At 30.5% G+C, this 22,612-nt stretch overlaps 1 protein-coding gene across 1 annotated transcript in view; it reads right to left on the bottom strand.

Moving 5' to 3' along the window:
- The window catches only part of SEMA3D (semaphorin 3D), a 110,411-nt gene extending 109,725 nt beyond the window's left edge, over positions 1-686 (bottom strand). The window contains exon 1 of the mRNA XM_006925733.2: positions 536-686. Within this exon, the coding sequence (XP_006925795.1) occupies positions 536-686 (151 nt within the window). The remainder of the gene's footprint in view (positions 1-535) is intronic.
- Between the last annotated feature and the right edge of the window lie 21,926 nt (positions 687-22,612).

Here is a 22,612-nt window from a genome sequence, read left to right as displayed (position 1 = left end):
TAAATATAACTCGTTAACTTTGCCATTATATCAATTTAAACATTTAAAAACAATCATCTTAGCAAACCAAACCTTTCACATTGCCCTTTTAAAATAATAAAACACGTATATGCTTGAGATGTTAAAGGTATTTTAGGGTGTTAATTTTTTGAAGATACCTTACTGTTTTAAAAAAATCCCCTCTAGGGATAAACTAATTAGAAGCAACTATATGGAATTAATGTGATTTTCATTGTTTAGGGATTGATTTGTTTTATAGCCATACTGATTCTAACTTGAAGACCATAATTTCCTAATTTTACTAATCAGTAGTTTATCATTGTAAATAATAGGGTGAAAAATGTATGTACATGAACAGCTTTGGCATCAATTTTCCTCACAAAAGTAATAAATAATTGATTGAGCTTTGTGTTCTATAATAATATTTTTATTAACTGATGCCAATACTATAAACATTTCAGTGAAGTCAGCATGACTTTATAAATAAAAGAAATAGTAATCAAAAGGACAATTTAAAAAACATTTACACATTTACCTTTGTAGCTTAGCTTGAGTCGTGGAATATTTTGCTTAGAAGTTCCAATGACCGGAAGAAAGAACACGGGCATGCTTAGCACCGTCAAGGCATGAAAAAGGTAAAAATAGTAGCTTCTGGACTTTGTTCTCTCATCTTTATTAGCATTCATGATGAAAACAATGTTCTCTTTGAAACACTAGTAACAATCTAAAAATAAGAAAAGACCAATTAATATAAAAGCAGCTTGCATATTTTCTTATACTTACTAAATTATAAATTTATGCATGTGTATAGATTTTAAAAAATAACTGCTCCTTCTCTCTTGTTTTGCTCGTACAAATTTTTACAAGGAAAATGAATCAGAATTGAGTAATAAAATTCAAGTCTGTCTTTACTCAGTTGTGGAGATCAGTGAAAAAATTAAAATCAACAATTGATGTTAACTAGCATCTTTATCTAATAAAGATTGTTTATGCAAATGTAGAAGAAACCAATTCTTTCCATAACTTGATGAATTCTTTGATCAGATAAAAATACTGATAGAATCCTACCTTTTCCCCATATCATCCCCAAAGGAAAAGATCCCCAAGCAAAAACAAAACAAAAGTTGTCATTTTGTGGGAGCTCTTCCCTTGCTTCTGACTTAAAAGATATTTAAAAGTCTATCTAAAATTAGAAAATTTGGACATGATCAATTCAGGGCTACCAGTACAAATTTTAGGCCTGGGACAAATACAGTCTTATCCCATACTAATCTACACAGGGCAGTACTGAATTCAAAAAAAAAAAAAAAAGCCTATAAAATAAAGATGTTATAAGAAGGAGAAGATAGTTATCTGGTTACCATAAATAAGCTGCCTTGGTTGTCTTTGCTAAGACATAGATTAAATCAAAACTCACATTTCAAACTAATCCTGATAATAATAATTACAAATACCTTCATTGAAGATTTATATATATATAAGATACTTATTTAAAAGTTCTTATATAAATTTAATGACTTAATGCTATCAAATTAATTAAATAAGGAGGCCATTAGGCTGATGTAGCTCTAATGCATGGTGGCCTATATTAGCAAACCTAAATCTAAGCCTGTAAATGCCTCGAAGTTATAAACTCAAAACGTTAAAGAAAACCAACCACAAAAAGCTATCTATGCTTTAAGCTATAACCAATCAAATAAGTTCCTTTCTTTGCTTCTGCACTTTTTTTATACAAGTCTTTTCCCTGGCTCTTGATGGTGGAGTGCTCCTAACCACCTCCAGTTTGGCAATGCCCAATTCAAATTGACTTTTACTCAAATAAACCCAAACATTTTTAAATGCCTCCTTTTATTTCTAATCAATGCCAGTGACAGCCAAGAAAGATAGGTAATTATTTCACAAATGAGGAAACTGAGGTAGGAGTTAAATAGTTTTCTGAGTGTCACATGGCAAATAAGAGATGGATTAAATCATTCGTTCTGGACTTTAACTAGAGTTGGCCTTCTAAACCCCTAAGTATTTGGGTGCTCTTCATTATGGTGAAATCAAGTGATCTATCTCTTGATGCAGTCCTTCAACTTCTCTTTCCTCTCCACAAAGTTACTGTTGTTTATCTAAGAAATACCCACAGAAAGGCTCTGCTATGCCTACTTCCAGGAAAAATTATATATATAAAGATTATGCTTTAAGTAATTTTCTAACTATTTAATATCAAAATAAATATGTCTATGTAGTTTAGTTTTACGAGACAGTCTACTACTGAATTTTTCTTTTGGAAAAATCAACTCTTTACTAAAACGTCTCACAGACTGAATATTAAGGTTCCATGTACCTTAAGTTTCAGAAGTTAAAATCAATCTGGGAAAGTGAAATAAAATGAAACATAGGGATGTATTATTTATTTTTATATATGACAAACATTTTAAAGATAGACTACAAATTTTATGTTGCTTTCTCATGAAATGTTGAACATGAACGCTTAATATATTATATTCTCTCAATTATTTCAATTATCTTCAAAGATACCTGTAGGAAATACCAAACCATTGTCTTGTGTGTAATCTATGTATATTTAATTCTTTGATTTACAAAATTATTATAAATACAAATATCATGTTGATTTAGATGTTAATTTAAGGATATTTATTAAATATGCCACATATCACATATTTTATTCATATTGCATGACATTTCTGATGATTTCACCTAATTTGATATATTTGGGAGGAAACAGAAATGCATTTCTAATCAAAAGGATTTTTATCTTCAGGAGCTCTTTATGAAAATTTGTTTTTAAAATTTCAATACTACATATTTTAATATAAAACACTAATAAAGTCTTTATTTAAATAACATATTTAAAACAAACTGTTAAAAAATAAATTGCATTTATTTCAATTAACCTAATTAGCTAATTAATAAATTAGCCTAGTAGGACAACCTGTTTATGCTATTGCCAGAACACAGTCTCTTTATCTGGTCTACAGAAAAGTTAACAGGATTAACTTTAAATTATGTGAGTTGTGAATTATTCAATCTCTTAAAACATGTATTCTTGTAACTTCAATTTAACATTTACACTAGTAAAATAAATGCATTCTTTGACTTCTGGATTCTCCTTAAAAACATACTGCTTATATGTAAATAAGAATGAATGTACGTATGTATGTGTGTGTGTGTGTGTGTGTGTGTATATATATACACACACATGTTATATATATACATATATATATACACACACACATATATATACATATGTATATATGTAGCCATTAACACCATAGCTAAACCCCAATCATTTATTAAAGTGAGAAGAAAGATAAGATTCTTTTCTGAAAGAAGTGGTTGATTATATGCAAATGATTAAAGTACCATAAAATAATTCTTAAAATTGAGATATTTAAGAGATGTTATAAAAAACAGCTCAGAGGAGTACCATATAGGTTTAAGCAAGACAAAAATAGTTTCATAGAGAACAGATAAAGAATTATATAAAGCAAAAAGACACAGTTCAAGAAAACAGTGAAACCTAAGTTAAGGGTTCCTGAAAAGCTAAAAGCATGATAGACTTGGTTAGCTTGCTATGAGGTGAAAGCAGAAGTGTGGCATAATCTAGTAGGGTAGAAAAGATACCAAAGAAAAACTTGACTTAACTCTTAAATGTGCCTCACGTCTGTTCTGGTATCTAATATATTGACACAAACCATGCTGTTACTCCACACTGCCTTTGGTATCAGATCATGTATGCTGCTTCCATCCATATTCACCAGATTTCTCTAATCTTGTTTGCCTATTCTTTTCATTTTTCTCTATATCCACACATTAGCAGAACATTGGTATCTGACTGTAGCAGATCCACAGCCTTGCCATATAAACACGTATTCTTCCACTTACTCGTACCCTCTGAAAAAAAGTGAAAGGCAAACTGGCAAGCTGAATGTAGAGATTAAGTATATATTAAATTTCTCATTAGGCTTATTTTTTCTGAACCTCTCTGGACATGTGAAGTTCTTCTTTTTTTCATGACATGTAACAATGCATGTAATGTGAATATATGTTATATTCAGAGGCAAAAGAGAAGAAACTTTCCATGTGTTCCTTTTATTAGCAATAATGACCTCAGTACAGGGCATTTCCTGGGAATTAATGGCCAGTTGGGGTTAATGGCCCTTGGCTACGTATTGAGATATCTACTCCTCCAACTGGTCATTAATCGCTACGACATGCCCTGTGCCTCTAACACGATAAGTTAAGAAGATTGATGTTTTGGTTTTCAATGAACAGTAGTCATACTGTTCCTTGTAACCCAACTCTTAATATTCTTAAATAAGTTAAAAATCAAAGCATTGCTTTCCTTGTTACTATGACATTCTGATAAGTACCTACACGTGCTGAAACATATACTAAGAGTGAGAGACAAAATAGAACAAAAATCTCAAACCGGCTGGAACTTTTTTTAACTTTAAATATTTTTCAACTATAAAACATTCACTCTCTAAAACCTACTGCTCCTGATTCTTTGTTTTTCTTCTCAACAATCCTTTGAATTCAATAATCTTTTAATTGAGATAATTTATGAGTTAGATGTATTGCCAACAACCTCTCCACTAATCTATTGATATTTTGCTATCTTCCTGTGCATGTTTGTGCGCATGTGTCTCTGTGTGTGTTTTGTGTATTAACAAGTGTGTGTGTCCTGCATCTGAAAGGAATTATAGAGAGAAGTAGGTGTGATTTAACCTAAAGTGGGTGGATTTAGTGAATTGCATAGGTTATACTGCATGCTACTGTCTGTAACAAGCTCGACCTGGAGCCAATTAACTGCATGTAATCTATTCCAGATGTTCACTGGGACAAACAGCACTCTTGGGGATCTTCAGATGTGGAGCCAATAGGGAGTGTTCTGATTATGAGAGATTTTTACACTGTTCCACTAAATCAGAAATCCAAATGCATAATCTAACACTCAAGAAGGCCTTGTGCCATTTCCCAAAGGAATATAGAGTCCAGAACTTACTAGATGGATGGTAACTCGTCAAAAATATTATTTGAGGAGCAAAGGATATAAAATTTTATATGTGAACTTCATTGGCAAACCTATTTATTTATAACCATTTGTTTCAAAAGGCATTAAGGCAAGATAATGTATAATCATAGTGAAAAAGTAGATTCTCTACATAGAACAAGAATTAAAATACACAATAAGTCTTCACTCATAAAACCTTAAACATTTAGATTTAGGATTCTTTCTAGAGTGCGTGTGTGTTTGTGTGTGTGTGCGCGCATGCATGTGTGCGTGCACATATGTGTGTGTGGTGGGGGGGTTTGGGGAAAGGATGAAAATAACCTTTGGTTTTTTAATTTATAAAGAACTACTTGTTCTTCATAACTTTGTGGTGCACATAGATTCACCTGAGAATTTTTTTAAACTCAAGATTCAAGGAGATATGACTATATTCAAATTAAAAATACTAATATCTGTATAAACTCATTTTGGCCTAATTATAGCTCATAGTTTTGAATTATTGTTTGATTAGATCGTTTTCCTATTGGATATACAAGACAATTATCAGTAACATTACTTCATGGCATAAATATGGACAAGAAACCAAATAGAAATTATAGAAGAAACTTGAGAGCCAGAGTAAATACAGGCAAACAAAGAGAAGCTATATATCCCACTGATTGAGTGCAGTGATATCAAAGCAGAATGCAAGTGGTATGTATGAAGGTCCAGCAGGATAGAGCATGGAATGCTAAAACTTTCATATACATTTATCTTATCTCATCCTTTCTAAATATTTCTTTATATGTGTTCTAACATACCTAATATCTTACTACTTTGTACAGTTAGGGGTATGCAATCACTGCTCAAGTGTACAGTACAATTACCAATGAGTAGGATTTATAGGGCAGCAATTTTTGGTTGGAAAATTTTAACTGTCCATTAATGGACTTCATTGCTTTCATATGTCATGAATTCCTCATCAATTGACATATTCCCATGGAGCATGGAATATCATCTGATTTTTCAGATATCTTAAGGAAGACATATTTAATTAAATGTTAATCTATTTCCTAACATCTTTAAAATAATAGCCAGCGATATTTCACTACATACCAAACTAAATGTGAACATCATCAGTAATCAGTTGTCAGTAACTCTTTGTCAGTAAAAATAAATCACACTAGTTACATTTTTATTTTGCAGTGGTCTAAACACAACATTTACATTCCTAAAATATATGGAAAGTATATCATTGTGTAAATACCTGCTCAGCAAAACATTACTGTTACATATTGCTTGAGTTTGCATGCCTTATAGCCTTGTACTTATAGCCAGATAAAATTCTGCAGGATCTCTGATGAATCTATATCAATAGAAAATAATGTAATAGAGAGATTTCAGAAGATACATGTGTAATCTATTAGATTTAATATTGTGGATCGCATTTTTTCCTGAACATAAGAGTAACAACAAAACAATACTTAATGTTGTAAAGAGGACCTAAAGAAACCAAGTCTCCAAGGGCCAAACTGCTCAAATAGTTGACATTTACAAAATAATAATAATAATAAATCACTGTAAATAATTTTATTGCTACTCAGTCTCCTTATCCTAAATATCATATCAATTTGCTACTCCAAGTAGAGCACTGATAGCTACCAATTTGTAGATCAGAGAAAGTACCAACAATATAATTATAGTTGGTCTCTCTCTAAATTTAATTAATGCGCAATTCAAAGATTCAATATTTTTCCTTTCGAATTCTCACACTCTAGAAAGCATTTTAACTCATGCACCTTTTCGTGACCAAGACAAATCTTATTCCTCACCCTTTGGCATCCTTATATGCTTTTTGAGAATTATAGAATTTTTTAGACATCATATGGAAACATTTATGGAATTATAGAAATTTGTCAAATTTTAAGGTTTGCCTTTTGTATTCAAAGTAGAAATGCATATTAAGGTGATTGCTTTTTGAAATGTAACACCCTCCACCTCAAATATTCTGATATGTGCCCCCTACTGTTTAAAGAGTTGTTTTTTGTTTGTTTGCTTATAAGTACAAAATTGAATGAAGCAGATTAGAAATTACTGTAATTAAGAAGAAAAAACAAAGTTAAATTTGTCAAAAGTTAAAATTTAAAACCCAGTTTCTGGGATGCATGCCTTGCAAAAGTTTAGTTGCTACATGTGGACAATATTGTCCCCATATCGGACAATGAGATACAGAGCACTGTCCCCACTGCAAATGTTTTATTAGTGCCAGAGGGAGACTGGAAAGAGCCCATAGTCATGGCAACTTTGTTGAGAGCCCTTCTCCATCACCAAACACATTCCCTGGACAATGTGGAGCCTATGGCATGCATTTCACCTGTCTCTCCTCCCATGGGACATTCCTCACCTATATTGCATTGCAGAAAGAGTTCTGTGCTTATGGTCACCTGACCTTGTGTTTGATCCTGGCAAAGGGACCTTAGCAAGTGATGTACTTTCTCTTTGCCTAAGTTTCCTCATCTGCCAAGATCAAAACCATTGAGTGCAAAAAGAAAAAAAAAAGGAAAAAGAAAAGAAATGCTAATGGATTGGAATATTTGCCTATGAAGCATTTTGAATCAAGATGAAAACCATTACTATACATCATTATCACTAGAAATATACACAACAATCATTAAAAAACTATTACTGCTAAAAGTGCTGGATTTTTTTTTTATTTGTTGATTAAAGCAGCCTTGTTCAGAGTCATCAGTTATTGAATTCATATGCTAAAAACAAATAAAATAACATTAATTACTTTTATATTTAATCATATTAAATTGTTATTTTATTTATTTAATTTTTAGTAGCTGGATTGAGTCAAATATCATGAAATTCATCTCTAATATGAAGACAGGGTTCCTAAATTTTACATATGGCACTAGGTTCCATTCACACTCTGCCTACTTTTAATTCCAGATAGTGTTATATTTATGAAGTGAATTATTTAAACTCTTCTTTATATGCAAATGGGATGCCTCACCTTGCTAGAAATGTTTATTTTCCTCAGATGTTTCATTAAACCGTGAAGAAATAAACAAATAGTGTTAAAATGTTTAGCACATCTTTTTCCTTTAATAAAAAATAAGGCTACATAAGAGTCATTTAACTTATCATGTGTTTTGATCTCAAAAGTACATGCATTCCTGGAGAATTTATGTGAATATGAAGTTCAAGGTCACATTTTTCCTGCTATGTGCTGTGTTTTAGATGAAGAAGTTTGCTATTAAATATTGGTGTTGCTGGTAGATTTGATTGGATTTCTTGGTTTATTTTAAAATTATTAGGAGTTTTAAAGACAATCCTTATAATTGGTCTATATTCTGTCTTAAAAACATGCTCTTCTTAATTTATTATTATTTATTAGTTTTAAATAGTTACAACTCTAACGTTCTAAATTAAATAATGTGGACACATGTTATAATTTAGATTTAGTATAGGAACTTATTTAAATACTATTTCCTATACAAAAGTGGTTTTGTATAATAGGTTAATATCAGTTTTACAAATTGGCAACTTATAATTTCCATATATTATTCTAGAGGATATGATGCATTCCCTCATTCATAGCCCTATAAAGTTTCCAAGTGCACAGTTATTTCTGCTGTTACAAAAACCATGGGGCCACTAAGTTAGTTTGCATTTAGACTCATACATCTTATCATTGAAGAGTCAATTTTTAAAAAGATGTTAAATTCATTTATTGCCCACATTAGCAGAAATGTTAAATACATATTATAAAATCTGGGAAAACCTTTATTAGACATATAACTTAATGTAACTTAAATTAATAACTAAATGTGTATTTCAGGAAAGAAAGTTAAAATCTTGGCTCTTTACCAAAACTTCACTCAGTTTTGATAATAATGACATTCTTAAGAGTTATAAGGAATAAAAGAGAGAGGGGCTTTTCAATAATAAACACCTAGTTAATTCTTATTTTATTATTGTTATGAAGGAAGTGACGTAATTGTATCTAGAGTGCTTCCAATGCTACTCATTTAAATTGAATCATGTAATTTTTCAAGAAAGGGAAATAACTAAATACCCAATAAAATAATAGCTTCATGTAAACCCTTAAAGTAAAAATAGATAAACTTGGTGAATATGTATAATATTTGATTTGAGATTTTTACTTGTATTAAAAAAATTAAAAAAAATTAGATTTCTCTCTCTTTTCTTTTTTTCCAGATAGAAAACTAACCCTACAGGAGGAAAATAGGGAATTTATATGACCTCTGGGCTATGCGTAATTGAAGAATATAGTATATTCAATGGTGTATTCAAAATATAGTAATGTCAAAAGTCTATAATTCAATATATCTTTTGTATTAGATCTTAATACATTATATACATACTTTTTAAAATTATTATGCCTCTATCCATCTATTCTATTTATTTCAGTATAGTAGCATTTTCCATTTTCGCCTCTTGCCTTTATTTTTAGAATGGGTATAAAGATCTTTTATGAACTCTTCTTAAAGTTCTTTGTTTTTTACTTTCTTTAAACAAATGATGGTGCTAAACACGAAGCCACTTTAAGAAGTTTACATACTTTTATATGTTGCTGATATATGCTTTATACTTTGACATATGTATAGGATTACTTTAAACAGTTAAAATAATTTTCCTGCATGAAACAAATAATCACATTTAAAAACAGTTATATTTTATCCAAGATCAATTTTTACAAATAATTTTACTTATATTAAAATTGCCATTTTGTTATAAAGTATATATATAAATTCATACCAACTTACAAAACATGGTTGATTTAACTTCATTATTAACACCTTATAATTACATATCATAACATAGCAAAACTTTGATATATAGTAGGAGCTCAAAAATAATTTTGTTTATTGTTTATAATAACCCAGAAAACAGAGAAGCAATATCTAATGACTGAAAGTATGGCAAAATTAGATATTATATTAATATTCATTAGATTTAGGTAAGTTAAAAAAAAGAAAACAACTTTCGTTTACATTTAAATCACTTTAGATCTGTAAACATGCCAAGAATTATTTATAACAGTTTTCGAAATGTCTGTATTTATAGCATACCAAAGATTCGAGATCGTCTCTCCCACAGATCCAAAGAACTATTGTAACCTCGTAGAACATCTTAAGTATCTGCTAGCCCTAAGGTAGAATATCAAAAGCACATATTAAAAACTCCTTCTATATTTGATAACTACTCAAATACATAGTTGCATAAGTATTTAATGTTTATATAACATGAGCTTTACTGAAATAAAAATGAATATTTCAATTCATGTTTATTAGAAACTAATAAAATTAAAAATAAATATGACGATGTATTGTATAATGCCAAATAGTATTATTGTAAAATGATTAGTTTTATAATTAATACAAGTTTTAAACTTTATACATATCGTCATATGAAAATGTATTTTAAAGTATGACACTATGACACTTTCAGAAACACTATTATATACATTAGATATGCAATACAGAAGCAAGGCGTAGACTGTGTTACAGAGTTTATGGGTAAAGCTGAATTAATCCCTCTTACTTACACCTTCTTAAAACATGTAAGAGAGTAGTTCTTGGACTCGCACATTTGTATTTAAAAAGGAATTTGCAATCGCACAGTGCATGAGCAATATGCCTGTGTAAAAAATGGACTGGGGTGCTGTCTTATGAAATGTAACGGAAAAAGGATGTACCAGAAATTTCAACTTCTTTACTTCATCCAGCCCCATTTCTAAATACCGTTCTGGTCTTCCTTATGTATACATATTTTGCCTTTTCTTGCGGGGGAAGGGGTGACTGCACGATTGCTCTGTTGAAGCCATGTGCTGAATATTTATTTAGCTAACCAATATCCCTTTTCACTCTCATCATCATCATCCTTATCTAGTTCCCTATCTACTAGTATGAGAGTTGTTGTTTGTTTGTTTGTTTGTTTGTTTTGTCTTTTTTAGATGTAATTGCCATATAACTGTAAATTTAATCAGTTTCTGAACTGTGTTTAATCCCATCCTCATAGCTTCAGCTATATCTGAAAAACTGGATTTAAATGGCGATCTCAAATCTTTTTGTCTCACTTAAGCAGGAGATTCCTGAGTTGAGCACAAAGTTATAGGTGCGCATTTCTCCATTTTTTTAAAATGTATTTCTCTCTTAGAGAAAATGTCATAAATATCACATCCTATTCGACCTCTGAAGTGGACTCAAGAGTGAATCTAACACTGTAGTCTGGATTTTAAAATACAGAATTCACCTTAGATAATCTCTCAAAATCCTCAATAATTGAATTCATTTACTTTTACCATGTGTTAACAGCAACCAGGAAAAAAGTATTGTATCTCCCAGGGGTAAAAGCCCTGGCTAAGAGATAGGGTTGTAATCTCTGTTTTACTATCATTAGCTTTATGCCCTGAGAGAATTCATTTAATTTCATTGAATCTAGTTTTCTCATCTATAAAATAGGATTATTAGTTCTTATCTAATATGATTGCTACAAGAATAAAATAACTCATGGAAAGCACTTAATATCTTGTTTAATACATACCTAACTCTCAAAAAATGTTAGCTTAAAGGTCTTCCATTTTTGCATGGACTTTGAGAACAATTATTTTTCCAAAGATGAAGAGAATATGAAACTTGAAAGAAAACCTGGACACTCCCATGTTCTTTTATCATGCTTACAAATGTGTTTGTATAATTTGGCATTAAAGTTCCCAACCTTCATTCTATAATTTATTTTTTCCTTAATGCACTATTAGGTAAGATCTCTATTACAATAATAATAATACATTATTTTCTCTGAAATTCCAATTTGTTGAGTCCATCTGTATTGCTAAAATGAAATCCTAAACAAAAGAACACATTTAATCCTTTTATTGGATATGAAAATTGTTAGAAAATTAAAATTTTAAAAGAGTAAAAAGGAAATGTTTTTATTTTAGAATATTCAAGTTGGGTAACTAAATATGTTTGAACAAAAAGTGTATGAAGGAGGTCTTAGAACCAATTTAATATTTAGAAACAATTTAGACAGTAAGCCAACCGAAAGTTACTTCTGAAAGCTTATCTGGATATTATAAGAGCCAAAAGAGTTTATATAAATGAAGAACTTGAGCTTTAATTGTAACTGCTGCACTTTTTCAGAATATTCAAAACAATAATCTTTTATAGGACAGTAAAATCACAGTTTAAAAAAACTGTCCCAAATAATATTTAGACCATTGCCTACATCTTACAAGATTTACATTTGTACCTTCCCGAACAAAAGTGATTTCCATCTGTGGACATATATACTTCTTTTAAGCCACAGGAAGGCAAGGTGAATTGATCATATTCACTATTGTATCTCTAAAGCCTAACACGGTGCCTGGTACAGAATAGATGATGAGCATATATTTGTTGAATAAAAGAAGTAGTCAATCTCCTCCTCCTCTTTCCATGATTGGCCCACCTGTTGGTATATGGTGACGAAGTAGTCAAAATCTCTATTTTTTATCCCTGTGTGTGATATCATGAAGACAGGAAAAACTTTTGCAGCTACAAGACTACCAGAAACATAAAGGAACTTTGGGATTGAACTGGAATAACCCATGGCTGCTACAAAGATTCATACCCAAAGAAAAATATAAGAAGTAACTGAGTGGGTCAGGGAGATTTTTGGTATTGCTAGGTATCTTTTTTCAAGAGTTTTCAGAATCACAGTTTCCTCTAACTTCACTTGAGAATATTACAGAAAGCCCCTCTATGTAGAGAGAGATCATGAAACAGTGAAGAATTTGAAATCTGGAGTCAGGTGACCCTGGGTATAAATTCCAGTTTTATCATTTTCTGGAAAAGCATTTCTTCAAAATTTAGAAAATAATTTCAACTTTATTATGTTATTCAATTAGAAATAATATACGTTAAAATCCCTGTCCACATAGTAACTGTAAAATAAACATTGGCCATTGTGATGATTATCCCTTATTACAAATTAGGATAGTTCCATTCTCTCAACTGGATGTGGTCTGCCAAAGAATCCTATTGGTACCTACGATTTGGAAGTGAGCAAATGCTCATTAGCAAGTTAGAAAATTCTGTTGTTTTCCCACATCATAGCCCCATTGTCTCAGTCGAAAATTTTTTTAAAAGATGATATTTTAATGTGATTCTTACTTCCCCCTTATACTTCCTCTTTCTCTCCTTCTGTCAATTGTTGAATTGTATCCAGAAGACGAAGCATAAAATCGAACATTAACAGAAATTAAGCACATATTTAAGGATTCATTAAGCACTCCTCTTGTCTTTATAATTCCCACATTTCAAGAACATGCACAGTATGAACCTTTTCCTAAGTAAATGCACATCCAGATTAAAAAAGGATAGAAGAGCAGTGTCTAAGTGATAAAACATGCAAGACACTTAAAGAAAAAAGTAGAGATGTAAAGATTATTGCTGTCTTGGGCAAGAAAGAATGTGAAGCTCAATTGTAATAGTGCATGTATGCATCTTCTGGAATGTCAAAGAAGAGCGAAGAATGACTATTGCACAACTTAAACACGCACATATCTATCTATCTATCTATCTATCTATCTATCTATCTATCTATCTATCTATCTATATAAACATATATATCACAATAAAACTGGAAAAAATTATTAATTATAAAGCAATGAAAAAATAAATTCTTTTATCTAAAAAAATAGTTTTTCAGACATCTCTTCAATAAAACTGTAGTATTGCATTACTCTAATAAAATTAAGAGTTTTCTTTTCAGAAATTACCTTGTGTACTATTTTACTTGTTCACTCAGAAAGGGCTGACTGCCAGGAACTGTGATAAGCATCAATATTAAGTAGTCATGCAACTTTGATTTTTCAAATATTGCCTTTGTTTCATCTAAAACAAGAGTATACACAATCCATGTAGTACAAATTTGTAAATTTATATATTTTAGGAAAATAATTATAATCTGTTAAATAGTATCTAAAGATTATTTAAATTTATAGTGATCAAATTATATAATTGTCTACAATACGTTTTTTCACTTGAAATACTACAGAAAAGGTAAAATCATTACCATCAGAAGGCAAATTATGCCTTATTACCACTAAAAACAAATTTGCATCAACTGGAAGATGACATTTTCAGTTTTTCTATTTATAGTAATTTGTCACACAATTCAAACTATTAAGATCTAACTTTTTAAGTATATGTCAGCTTCTCCAGTTATTATTTTATAAAAGATGCAGAGGACGAATCATGTTATAGCAGAAAGAGCATTGTGTTAAAAGCCTAAAGACCTAACATTCTGCTTTGTCTCATACAGGGCATCTTAACTCCAGGGATTTAGTTAACCACCCAGTGTTAGAGTTCTGTTATGTAAATTTAGTATGTTGCTATGTCATTTAGCTAACAGGGATATTATATAGGTCTAGTAATGTGCATACAAATATTTTTTAAATGATTAACAGACAATGTACATGAACCTGTTTGTTGAAAGAGATTAACTTTTTTAATTTAATTCAATTTTGCTTTCTCAAGGAGCAATGTTATTGGATATTATCTAGAGCAGTCAGATAACAGAAAGCCTACTTTCAGATATATTTTAATTTCTCTTTATCAAATAGAGAATTTACATGTATACCAAAGGTAAAAATGAGAGATTATCTGTTCTTTAACTATCAAACAAGGTTGTCATTAGTGTCAGTGATGCCTTTTAATAATGTACATGTTATTTTATCTCTAGCATTAATTTTTTTCTACTCCAAAATCAAGGCCACTAATGGAGCCTGAGTTGCTATAGCTATTTGGCTGGGTTACTGCAGTTAGTATTCTGGACTCTGCCTGTGTAGACTCCAATCCTGGGAGTGCCTAATGTTTCCAGATTTGTTTTTTTAAAGTGTTTGCTTTCAAAATGCTATCTCTAACTTAAAATATAAACTCTCTAGCTTGGCATTGTCAGTGCCTTCTTTACATAAATCACTTCCTCTCTCTGTTCCTCAATGTGCACTCCCTGTTCCAGTCAAGATGATCAACAAACACATGCCATCCAAGTCACGTCCAAGTCCTTCTCCCTGAGCAAAACAGCCGGTTCTCCCAGACCCAGTCTCATCCATTTCTGGATAAATTCCATTTCTGGATAAATTCCAGGTCAAAACATTCACTCTCTATCAGGATAACAATGACACACTTTTCCTTACCACATTCACTTACAGTCAAATTATCTTGTATATGGTCTGAATTGTATGCACTTTTTACCTCTCCAAAAATACTGAAAGATGCTTAAACACGGAAAATGTATATTCTTTTAAATCTTCCTCAAATGGCCCATAGAAGCTGAATAGGCTCAAAGTAGAAGCCTGATAATTGTTTATTAGATAGGTAAGAAATCAACCAACTATAAAGAGAAAATAATAAAAATATCTGTTCTGACTTATTAAACACTAAATGAATTTTGTGGATACAAGGTTTTATAAACATCGTAAAAGAAATAAATGATATTCTTTAATAACCTAAAAATGACATAAATTTGTGTGATGAAGAACCTGAAAAAATAGAATAATTAGTATAAGAAATTGGAGAGATAGTAGGTTATGCTTTATGAATGCGAGAAAACATTCAGGTATGGATAAAGAAACATCACACTATCAGATGTCTGGGTGCACTGGAACCATTCTTTAATTCAGTTGGATAATTCAGTATCCATTTCTATAACATGTTAGGCCATCAAGAGAGTGATTTTATTTTAAAACAAATTCTCATGTAAATTGATTTTTCAAAAATCTTTCAATGGGTTTATAATTCAGCCTAAAAAAACTCATATTTCAGACAAGATATCTACAGTTACAATTATGATTTACATGTATAGCCACAAAAACACTACTGTGATTTTTAGAAAGGTGTGGTTTGATTGAAAATTTGTAATGAAATAATAATGAAAGAAAAACTTATCTGTTAATAGTACAAATGATGTTTCTTGAGAAGAGTATTTTTTTTTTAAATTTTTTATTTTATAATGGGAATGGGCTGATCTGGCAGGAAATATTAACTGTCCTCCAGTACTAACATCTCTAATTCACATTAGGAATAGAAATGGATCAGCCCTGAGTTTGAGCAAGGCACATGGTAGAAGCTACATTTTCCCATTCTCTCTTACAGCTGGTGAGACAGGGTCAATATATTCTCATGAATTCAAAGTGCTATGTGTAATGCACTTGACACTTCTTTAAAATAAATTGTTTGCCTCCATTCCCTTTCAAATGGGACAATATGCTTGTAAGTCAGCTGTGGTGACACTCAGGGCAATAAGACTGAAAGTATCTGAGGGTCTAACAGAGTCACTTACTGACCCTGAACCCTTGACTACATCAGCCTTTCTACAAAACAGAGAAACACGCCACTATCTTGTTTGAGCACTGCGTTTTGGGGTCTTCATGTAACAAGATAACAACATATATTCATTTTATTAATTATCTTAAAACTGGTTTTAAATATAGATTTAAAACCTATAGATATAAAACCATTGATAGGTTTTGTATCTTCCACTACTTATAATACAATTCATAATAAAATTATGCTTTAAAACAATACAAATGTAGAATGATATTTGCCCTAAAATTATTAGGAAGTCAAATTTTAATATTTCTTTCATGTGATCAGAGAATAAGAATTAGCAGATTAGATTCTCTTTCGCCTTTGTAAAATTCTTACTCTTTTGGTCAAACATATTTTGGAAGTCCTTAATCAATAGCATACTATGTTTTTGTCTTACTTTCAGCATAGAAATGCTATTCTTCTCTTCCCTTTCTTTCTTTCTTTCTTTCTTTCTTTCTTTCTTTCTTTCTTTCTTTCTTTCTTTCTTTCTTTCTTTCTTTCTTTCTTTTGCTATGGAACTTCACGGGCATGTTCTATAACAGTAAGTACAAAGATAATGCTACTGCTGAATTTAATAAAGTGTTTTAAAATGTGGATCAAATGTCTGATAATGATAATAAACTTGAAATTGATTAGAAATTTAAAAACAAAGAATAGGCAAATATAAGACATGACTTCATTTCATGGCTGACAATGTATGTTTTATCTGCAAACATGATAAATGCATGTGAAAAGTACACCATGAAACTGTTTTATGAATTAACCTGGGCTCATACTATGCATGTTCGAAACATTTTATTTTGTCAATGCTTTAAACTTAAGGCTACAACAACATGGCATTGATATAACAAGATACCTGTACTGCTTGTATTTTGACAATAGTTTGGCTTTTTTCACACACACACAAAAACATACTTATAGGATACAGTTAAAATACAGTAATTCATATTTTAATTATTACTGTCAGCGTAATCTCCAATCATATTTGAAATGGTTGGACATTCGTAGCAAAGAAAATGAAGGGGCATCTCTAAATAGCGAGGTTATTGGTTGAAAGGAACAAATAAATATAAATAAGAATGCTAAAGAAATTTGTAATAAATTTATTTGTGACAGACAATATATTTACTTTTTTAATATTATTACATGTTTCAACCTAAACATGTAAGTGAAATGAACAAAGAATTTAGTAATACAGTAGTATCAATTATTCAAAACACTAGAAAATCATATGTTCACACATGTTATATTTCTCTGTTAGAGAATATTAAGCAACTGTAAAATGAAAAATAGAAAGAAAATTTTTGATCTACACAATTAGAGTTTTACTTCTTAAAAAGTTAGAAATAATATCTAATAGATATTTCTGCCTTTCTCACATAGAGTCTATAGGTGAATGCTGTTTTTTAAAGAATATTTTAAATATTGTGAAAACATTTTTAAGAAATTCAACTAATATTATTTATTATACCTTATTTAATCTAACCTAAGAAACTATTATAATATACATCATTATGTTAAATCTCATGAAGAAAAAAGTGTTATCAGTCAAACAACTGCATGCCACTGAGTATAAGATGCATCCTGTTTTCTGAGGTCTTAAAAATGAGAAAAAAGTATCCATCTTAGAATTCATGAAATACTATAGAATTATCTCATTTTGGGAGCTAAGCTAAGATGTACATGCTTTTTTTTATTAAAAAAAAAAAAGACAAATGATAAACACTATAACTTATAGCACTTTTGCAAAATAAGCAATTATTCCCACAACATAACAATAACAAACATACTTAATCACTATCTTCCCCGCCCTCTCCAGGTGAAGGTCAAAACTCTGTAGAGTTAAACCATCAGCATAGCAGAAAAGTAAGAATTATTGAAACAGGTCAAAATTAAATAAATTTTTATATACTGTAATTAATTACTGAGCAGTTAATATATTACTAAGGACTAGTATTAATATGGGTCATAATTTTAAATGTACATATATAAAGATACTTGCTAACCTATTAGCACAATTAAGCTTTAAGAGAGATAATAGCATCTTTTATTATATTATACTTGTTAACATAAGCAGAAAAATATTCTATTTTATCTGATTTAAAATAATTGAACCACTACTGTTAATGACTACTAATTGATTTATTCATTTAAGAAAAATTTACTGAGCACATTTTAAGTGCCAAGCTCCTGTCCAGGCACTGCAGATATTGAATAAACACAGAAGGGATCTCTATTCAAGCAGCTTGTATTTTAGAAGAAGGAAAAGAAAGCAAACAAAAACAAAGAAAATTATATAATATGTCAGAATATGTTAAGTGTAATGTAGAAAAATGGGAGAGATAAAAAGGTGGTATGGAGAAGATGCCGTCTAAACAAGCCAACGTATTTAAGTTACATTAAGTAGATTCGCTTTGAACATTAAACATTTCTACTTTTTTAAACAGAGTAACTGCAATCAAAGCAATTACAATTCTCATTTGGAGCTTTGTATTTCTTGGGCATGTAGTAATAGAACTAAGTCTTGTTTCCTCCATTGTAACTAGGAGAATAATTTTCTTTTTAAAGTGAGACTAGCCTCTGACCTCTCTTTTTTACCTAGCACTGCTCCTCTCTAGATATAGCAGGTGGGATCGTATAAGTGCAAATGTATTTTCATGCGATGGTTAAAAACCATAATATACCAGTTGATGTGAAAATTGAAAAGAGAAATGCAAAACAAGTTTTTGCAGAACAAAGAGTTCTTTTTGAAATCCAATTAGAGTGAAAAAAAAAATCAGCCTACTTATAATCAGTCTTGAGATGAGTAATAACTGCTTGAACTCATCATAATTCTTACAAGTTACATATTCTCTGATTATGAGGAGTAATTAATTGGTATTATATAATGCTATATATTACATAATGGGCTAGAGTGAACTTATAGCATCAGTGGAAATGAACTAATGTGTTTAAGGTTCCTGTTCTTGAATTTTTAGAGTGAGATATTTGGTCATCCAAGAGAAATCAATTTATCATCCTGCTTTCACTATAACTTCAATATTATTTTCTGTAATGCACACCGATTTAGTAAATAACACTTCTGCATTTTCTCCTGTCTCTCAAAAATGGAAAAAAGTGTTCCAGAGTGAAAATGCACAGTATTAGATATCAGGTAAGTTCTGGTTTAAGCTCGTCAATGATAGTGTGATTGCTGGCAAATTATTCTTTGCGAATTGCAGTTTCCCTATCCTTAAATGAAAATGCTAGTGAAGATGGTCTTTAAGGTGTCTTACTGTTCTAACATGTGCAAGATCATTTACATTAAAAAAAAAATGTTGAAGGCATTCTTCATCATAGTCACTTCATCATCAGCACATGATTAGGTCCAACCTGTCACAGTTCTTCTTACTTCTTGACTATTATATGTCATTTACTCCCTATATTCAAGATTCTACAACTGTCAAGACATGAATATATAATTAATAGTTTCTGATTACTGCAGAGTACCTATTACGAAGGAAATCTATTTAATCTGAGTTTCAAGAAGTTTTGAGTGAATGGCTTAATGCTGCATGAGTGAATGTATAACATGACTAGGGATGAAAGTGAAAGAAGACTTTAAAAAACTTATTTAGAGCAATATTTTGGGGGTTTTTTACCCTAAAAATGACAAACTTCAAAATGCACTCAGAATTCCTTCAAAAAGAAAAAAATTGTGTTTTTTGTTGTTGTTATTTTGTTTCATTTTGTAGAGAAAGAGACTTGAAATTTCTTAGCAAAGTCTTAGGGTTCTTTGTATCAACTGGCTTGGTAACCAGAAAAACAAATTTTATACCATTAAAACAACCTATGGGATTCTACACAATAAAACAAAGACATTATCTATTGCTCTGACTAAAGACTAGTGATTCTTTATAGTCTTTCACAAGACACAGTATCTTAGTGTCAATATCAAGGTAAATTTTCTGCTTCCTAATTATTTTATTAATAATAGATTATAATTATTATAAAGGTAGTATGTAATTATTATAAAAGTAGTAGTACTAAAAGTAGTAGTACTCTACACAGTTAAACCACAGATAAGCAAAAACAAGAAAAAAAATATTCTTATTCACACTCCACTCAGAAATTATCAGTTAAAATCTTGTTTATCTTTTTATATTTTTCTATGCATATACATAAATATATTTAATTCTGAGATTATTTCAAGTATTTATTATGTAACCTATTTACAACTTAATTATCTCCATTTTGTCTGTCAATAAATTTACATCTTTTTAGAGTATCTAGTCCGTATTAAAATTTTCAGAATTGTCCACAAACTGTTCTTCATAGCCAGTTTGTCCAACTCAGGATCCAATTTAGTGTGAAACACTGTACCGAGTTTTTGTGTCTCTATCATTTTTAATCTATGACACAAATTATCCCCCCTTTTCTTTTTCAGGACATTAACTTGTTGGCAAGAGACATGTTCAAGTTATCCCTTTAATAATTCTTTAATCTTTTCACAAATTTCAATGTTATCAAGAGTTAATAAGTTATTTGAAAACCATGTGTTAAATAACTGCACAGTATGTCTATTTCTCAAAGTGTCTCTGGTAATACAGAGAAAATTAATCATTTTGCTTTCAGGGATTCTGTGCTCATTTTAAAAAGATTGAGTGTTCTCTTGATCTTTCTCCACTGGGAGAAGGACATGATGCATGTCTCCCTGGCAGAGGAGCACTGCCCTTAATGAATTAACATGAAAGTGTTCTAAGTGTCCTTAGTTCTAAGAGTCTTAGCTATTACTTAAATGTACCTCTTTGTGGTCTCTATAAAGCACCCCTCTCCCATGTATTATTTCACTCAGCAGCGTGAAATCTAAATAAAGGCGTATTGTAGTACCAGTTTACCTAAATTAATGTTTATTTAGTATCTAATAATGTTCTCTATCAGGAGAAGCTGGGCTCTGTTTTCTCAAGGTTTTTGCCAAGTCTCATAAATCTGGGAAAAGGCAGTCAGCGTAACCCCTACTAATAACCAAAGTGGCCACACACAGAATAAACAAGGGCCGAGTTTATAAAGTCATCACTGAGAGATCCTATTGGGTTCAATGTGAATTTTTCAGTATTAATTTACGATGTGTGCGTTGCACTTTGTACTCAAAGAACAGAAAAAGTTTAAAAAATGTGCATTTAAACAGCTTTAATACATTAATATATAATTTAAATTTAACAACCCCCAAAAAAAATTTAAAAAGAAAAAATGTGTTTATATAAATTATATGGAAGTTGGCAACAAATTTTAGTTGGTTTGGGTGTGTAAGAATTTCTAAGCAACGGTACTAAAAAAGATAATTTGGTGGATGTTTCCCCCCAATTTTTAAATTACTCAATTCTTTACTTAAAATGTGAGGAGTCATTTCTTTACCAATCTAACAGATTTTTGAACCAAAAATACTTAGTTAAATGTTGACAAAGTGCTTAGTTTTATCTACAACTTCAGTAACAGCTAGACTTAACTCCATATAAATTTTATTGTTTTAAAAGTTAAAATTTATTTCTCTAGACACAAAATTACAACCTTATTTAAAACTCAATAATAAAAACTTTCTGAAGATATCATAATTTATTTATAAAAGACATAGATGACATCAGGGAAATAAGGAATCTAACTATCTCATGGTGGTCCTATTTTTATTTAATTGTTCTCCATAGTAATAAGGCATGTTCTCCAATTTGCATTTATCATAGATCTCAGACAGCAGGATGTAGAGAAGTTTCAGAAAGGAGAATAAAGGCTTTTATTATTTGTTTGGTTTCAGAGATTCCAAAAGGAGGTTCTTCATAAGAAAGGAAAGTGGGATGGTATTTCTTAGTGTCTAAAAATCCTGTCAATATTTTCTTTAATTTTATGGCTCCTTTTGCTTTCTCACTAGAAAGATTCCCAGGCAAGCAGTATGATGTGAATATAATAACCTTTTCTCTTTTTGGCTGAGTAAGTTTCTCAAAATAAATATTACCCATCCTATATATTTTTTCCTAAATGTTTTTCTCTTGAGCTATATCATGAATTCTCTGAGAATGCCAAATGCTAAGACATTACCACCTTAATTAGGAAAAATAAAGTCAAAAGCAATTCTACTTCAGATAATTTGCTAAAAGTTTTCTCCTCTTTTCAATAACCGTATCTCTCATACTTTTACCCATAAGGCAAAATTTATTTCCAAAAACATCGTCTTAAAAATTCATCATTC

Source organism: Pteropus alecto, unplaced genomic scaffold, assembly GCF_000325575.1.
Source record: "Pteropus alecto unplaced genomic scaffold, ASM32557v1 scaffold69, whole genome shotgun sequence".
Classification (NCBI taxonomy): Eukaryota; Metazoa; Chordata; class Mammalia; order Chiroptera; family Pteropodidae; genus Pteropus; species Pteropus alecto.
The sequence above is the reverse complement of the archived record's forward strand: the minus strand, read 5'-3'. Positions and strand labels throughout refer to the sequence as shown.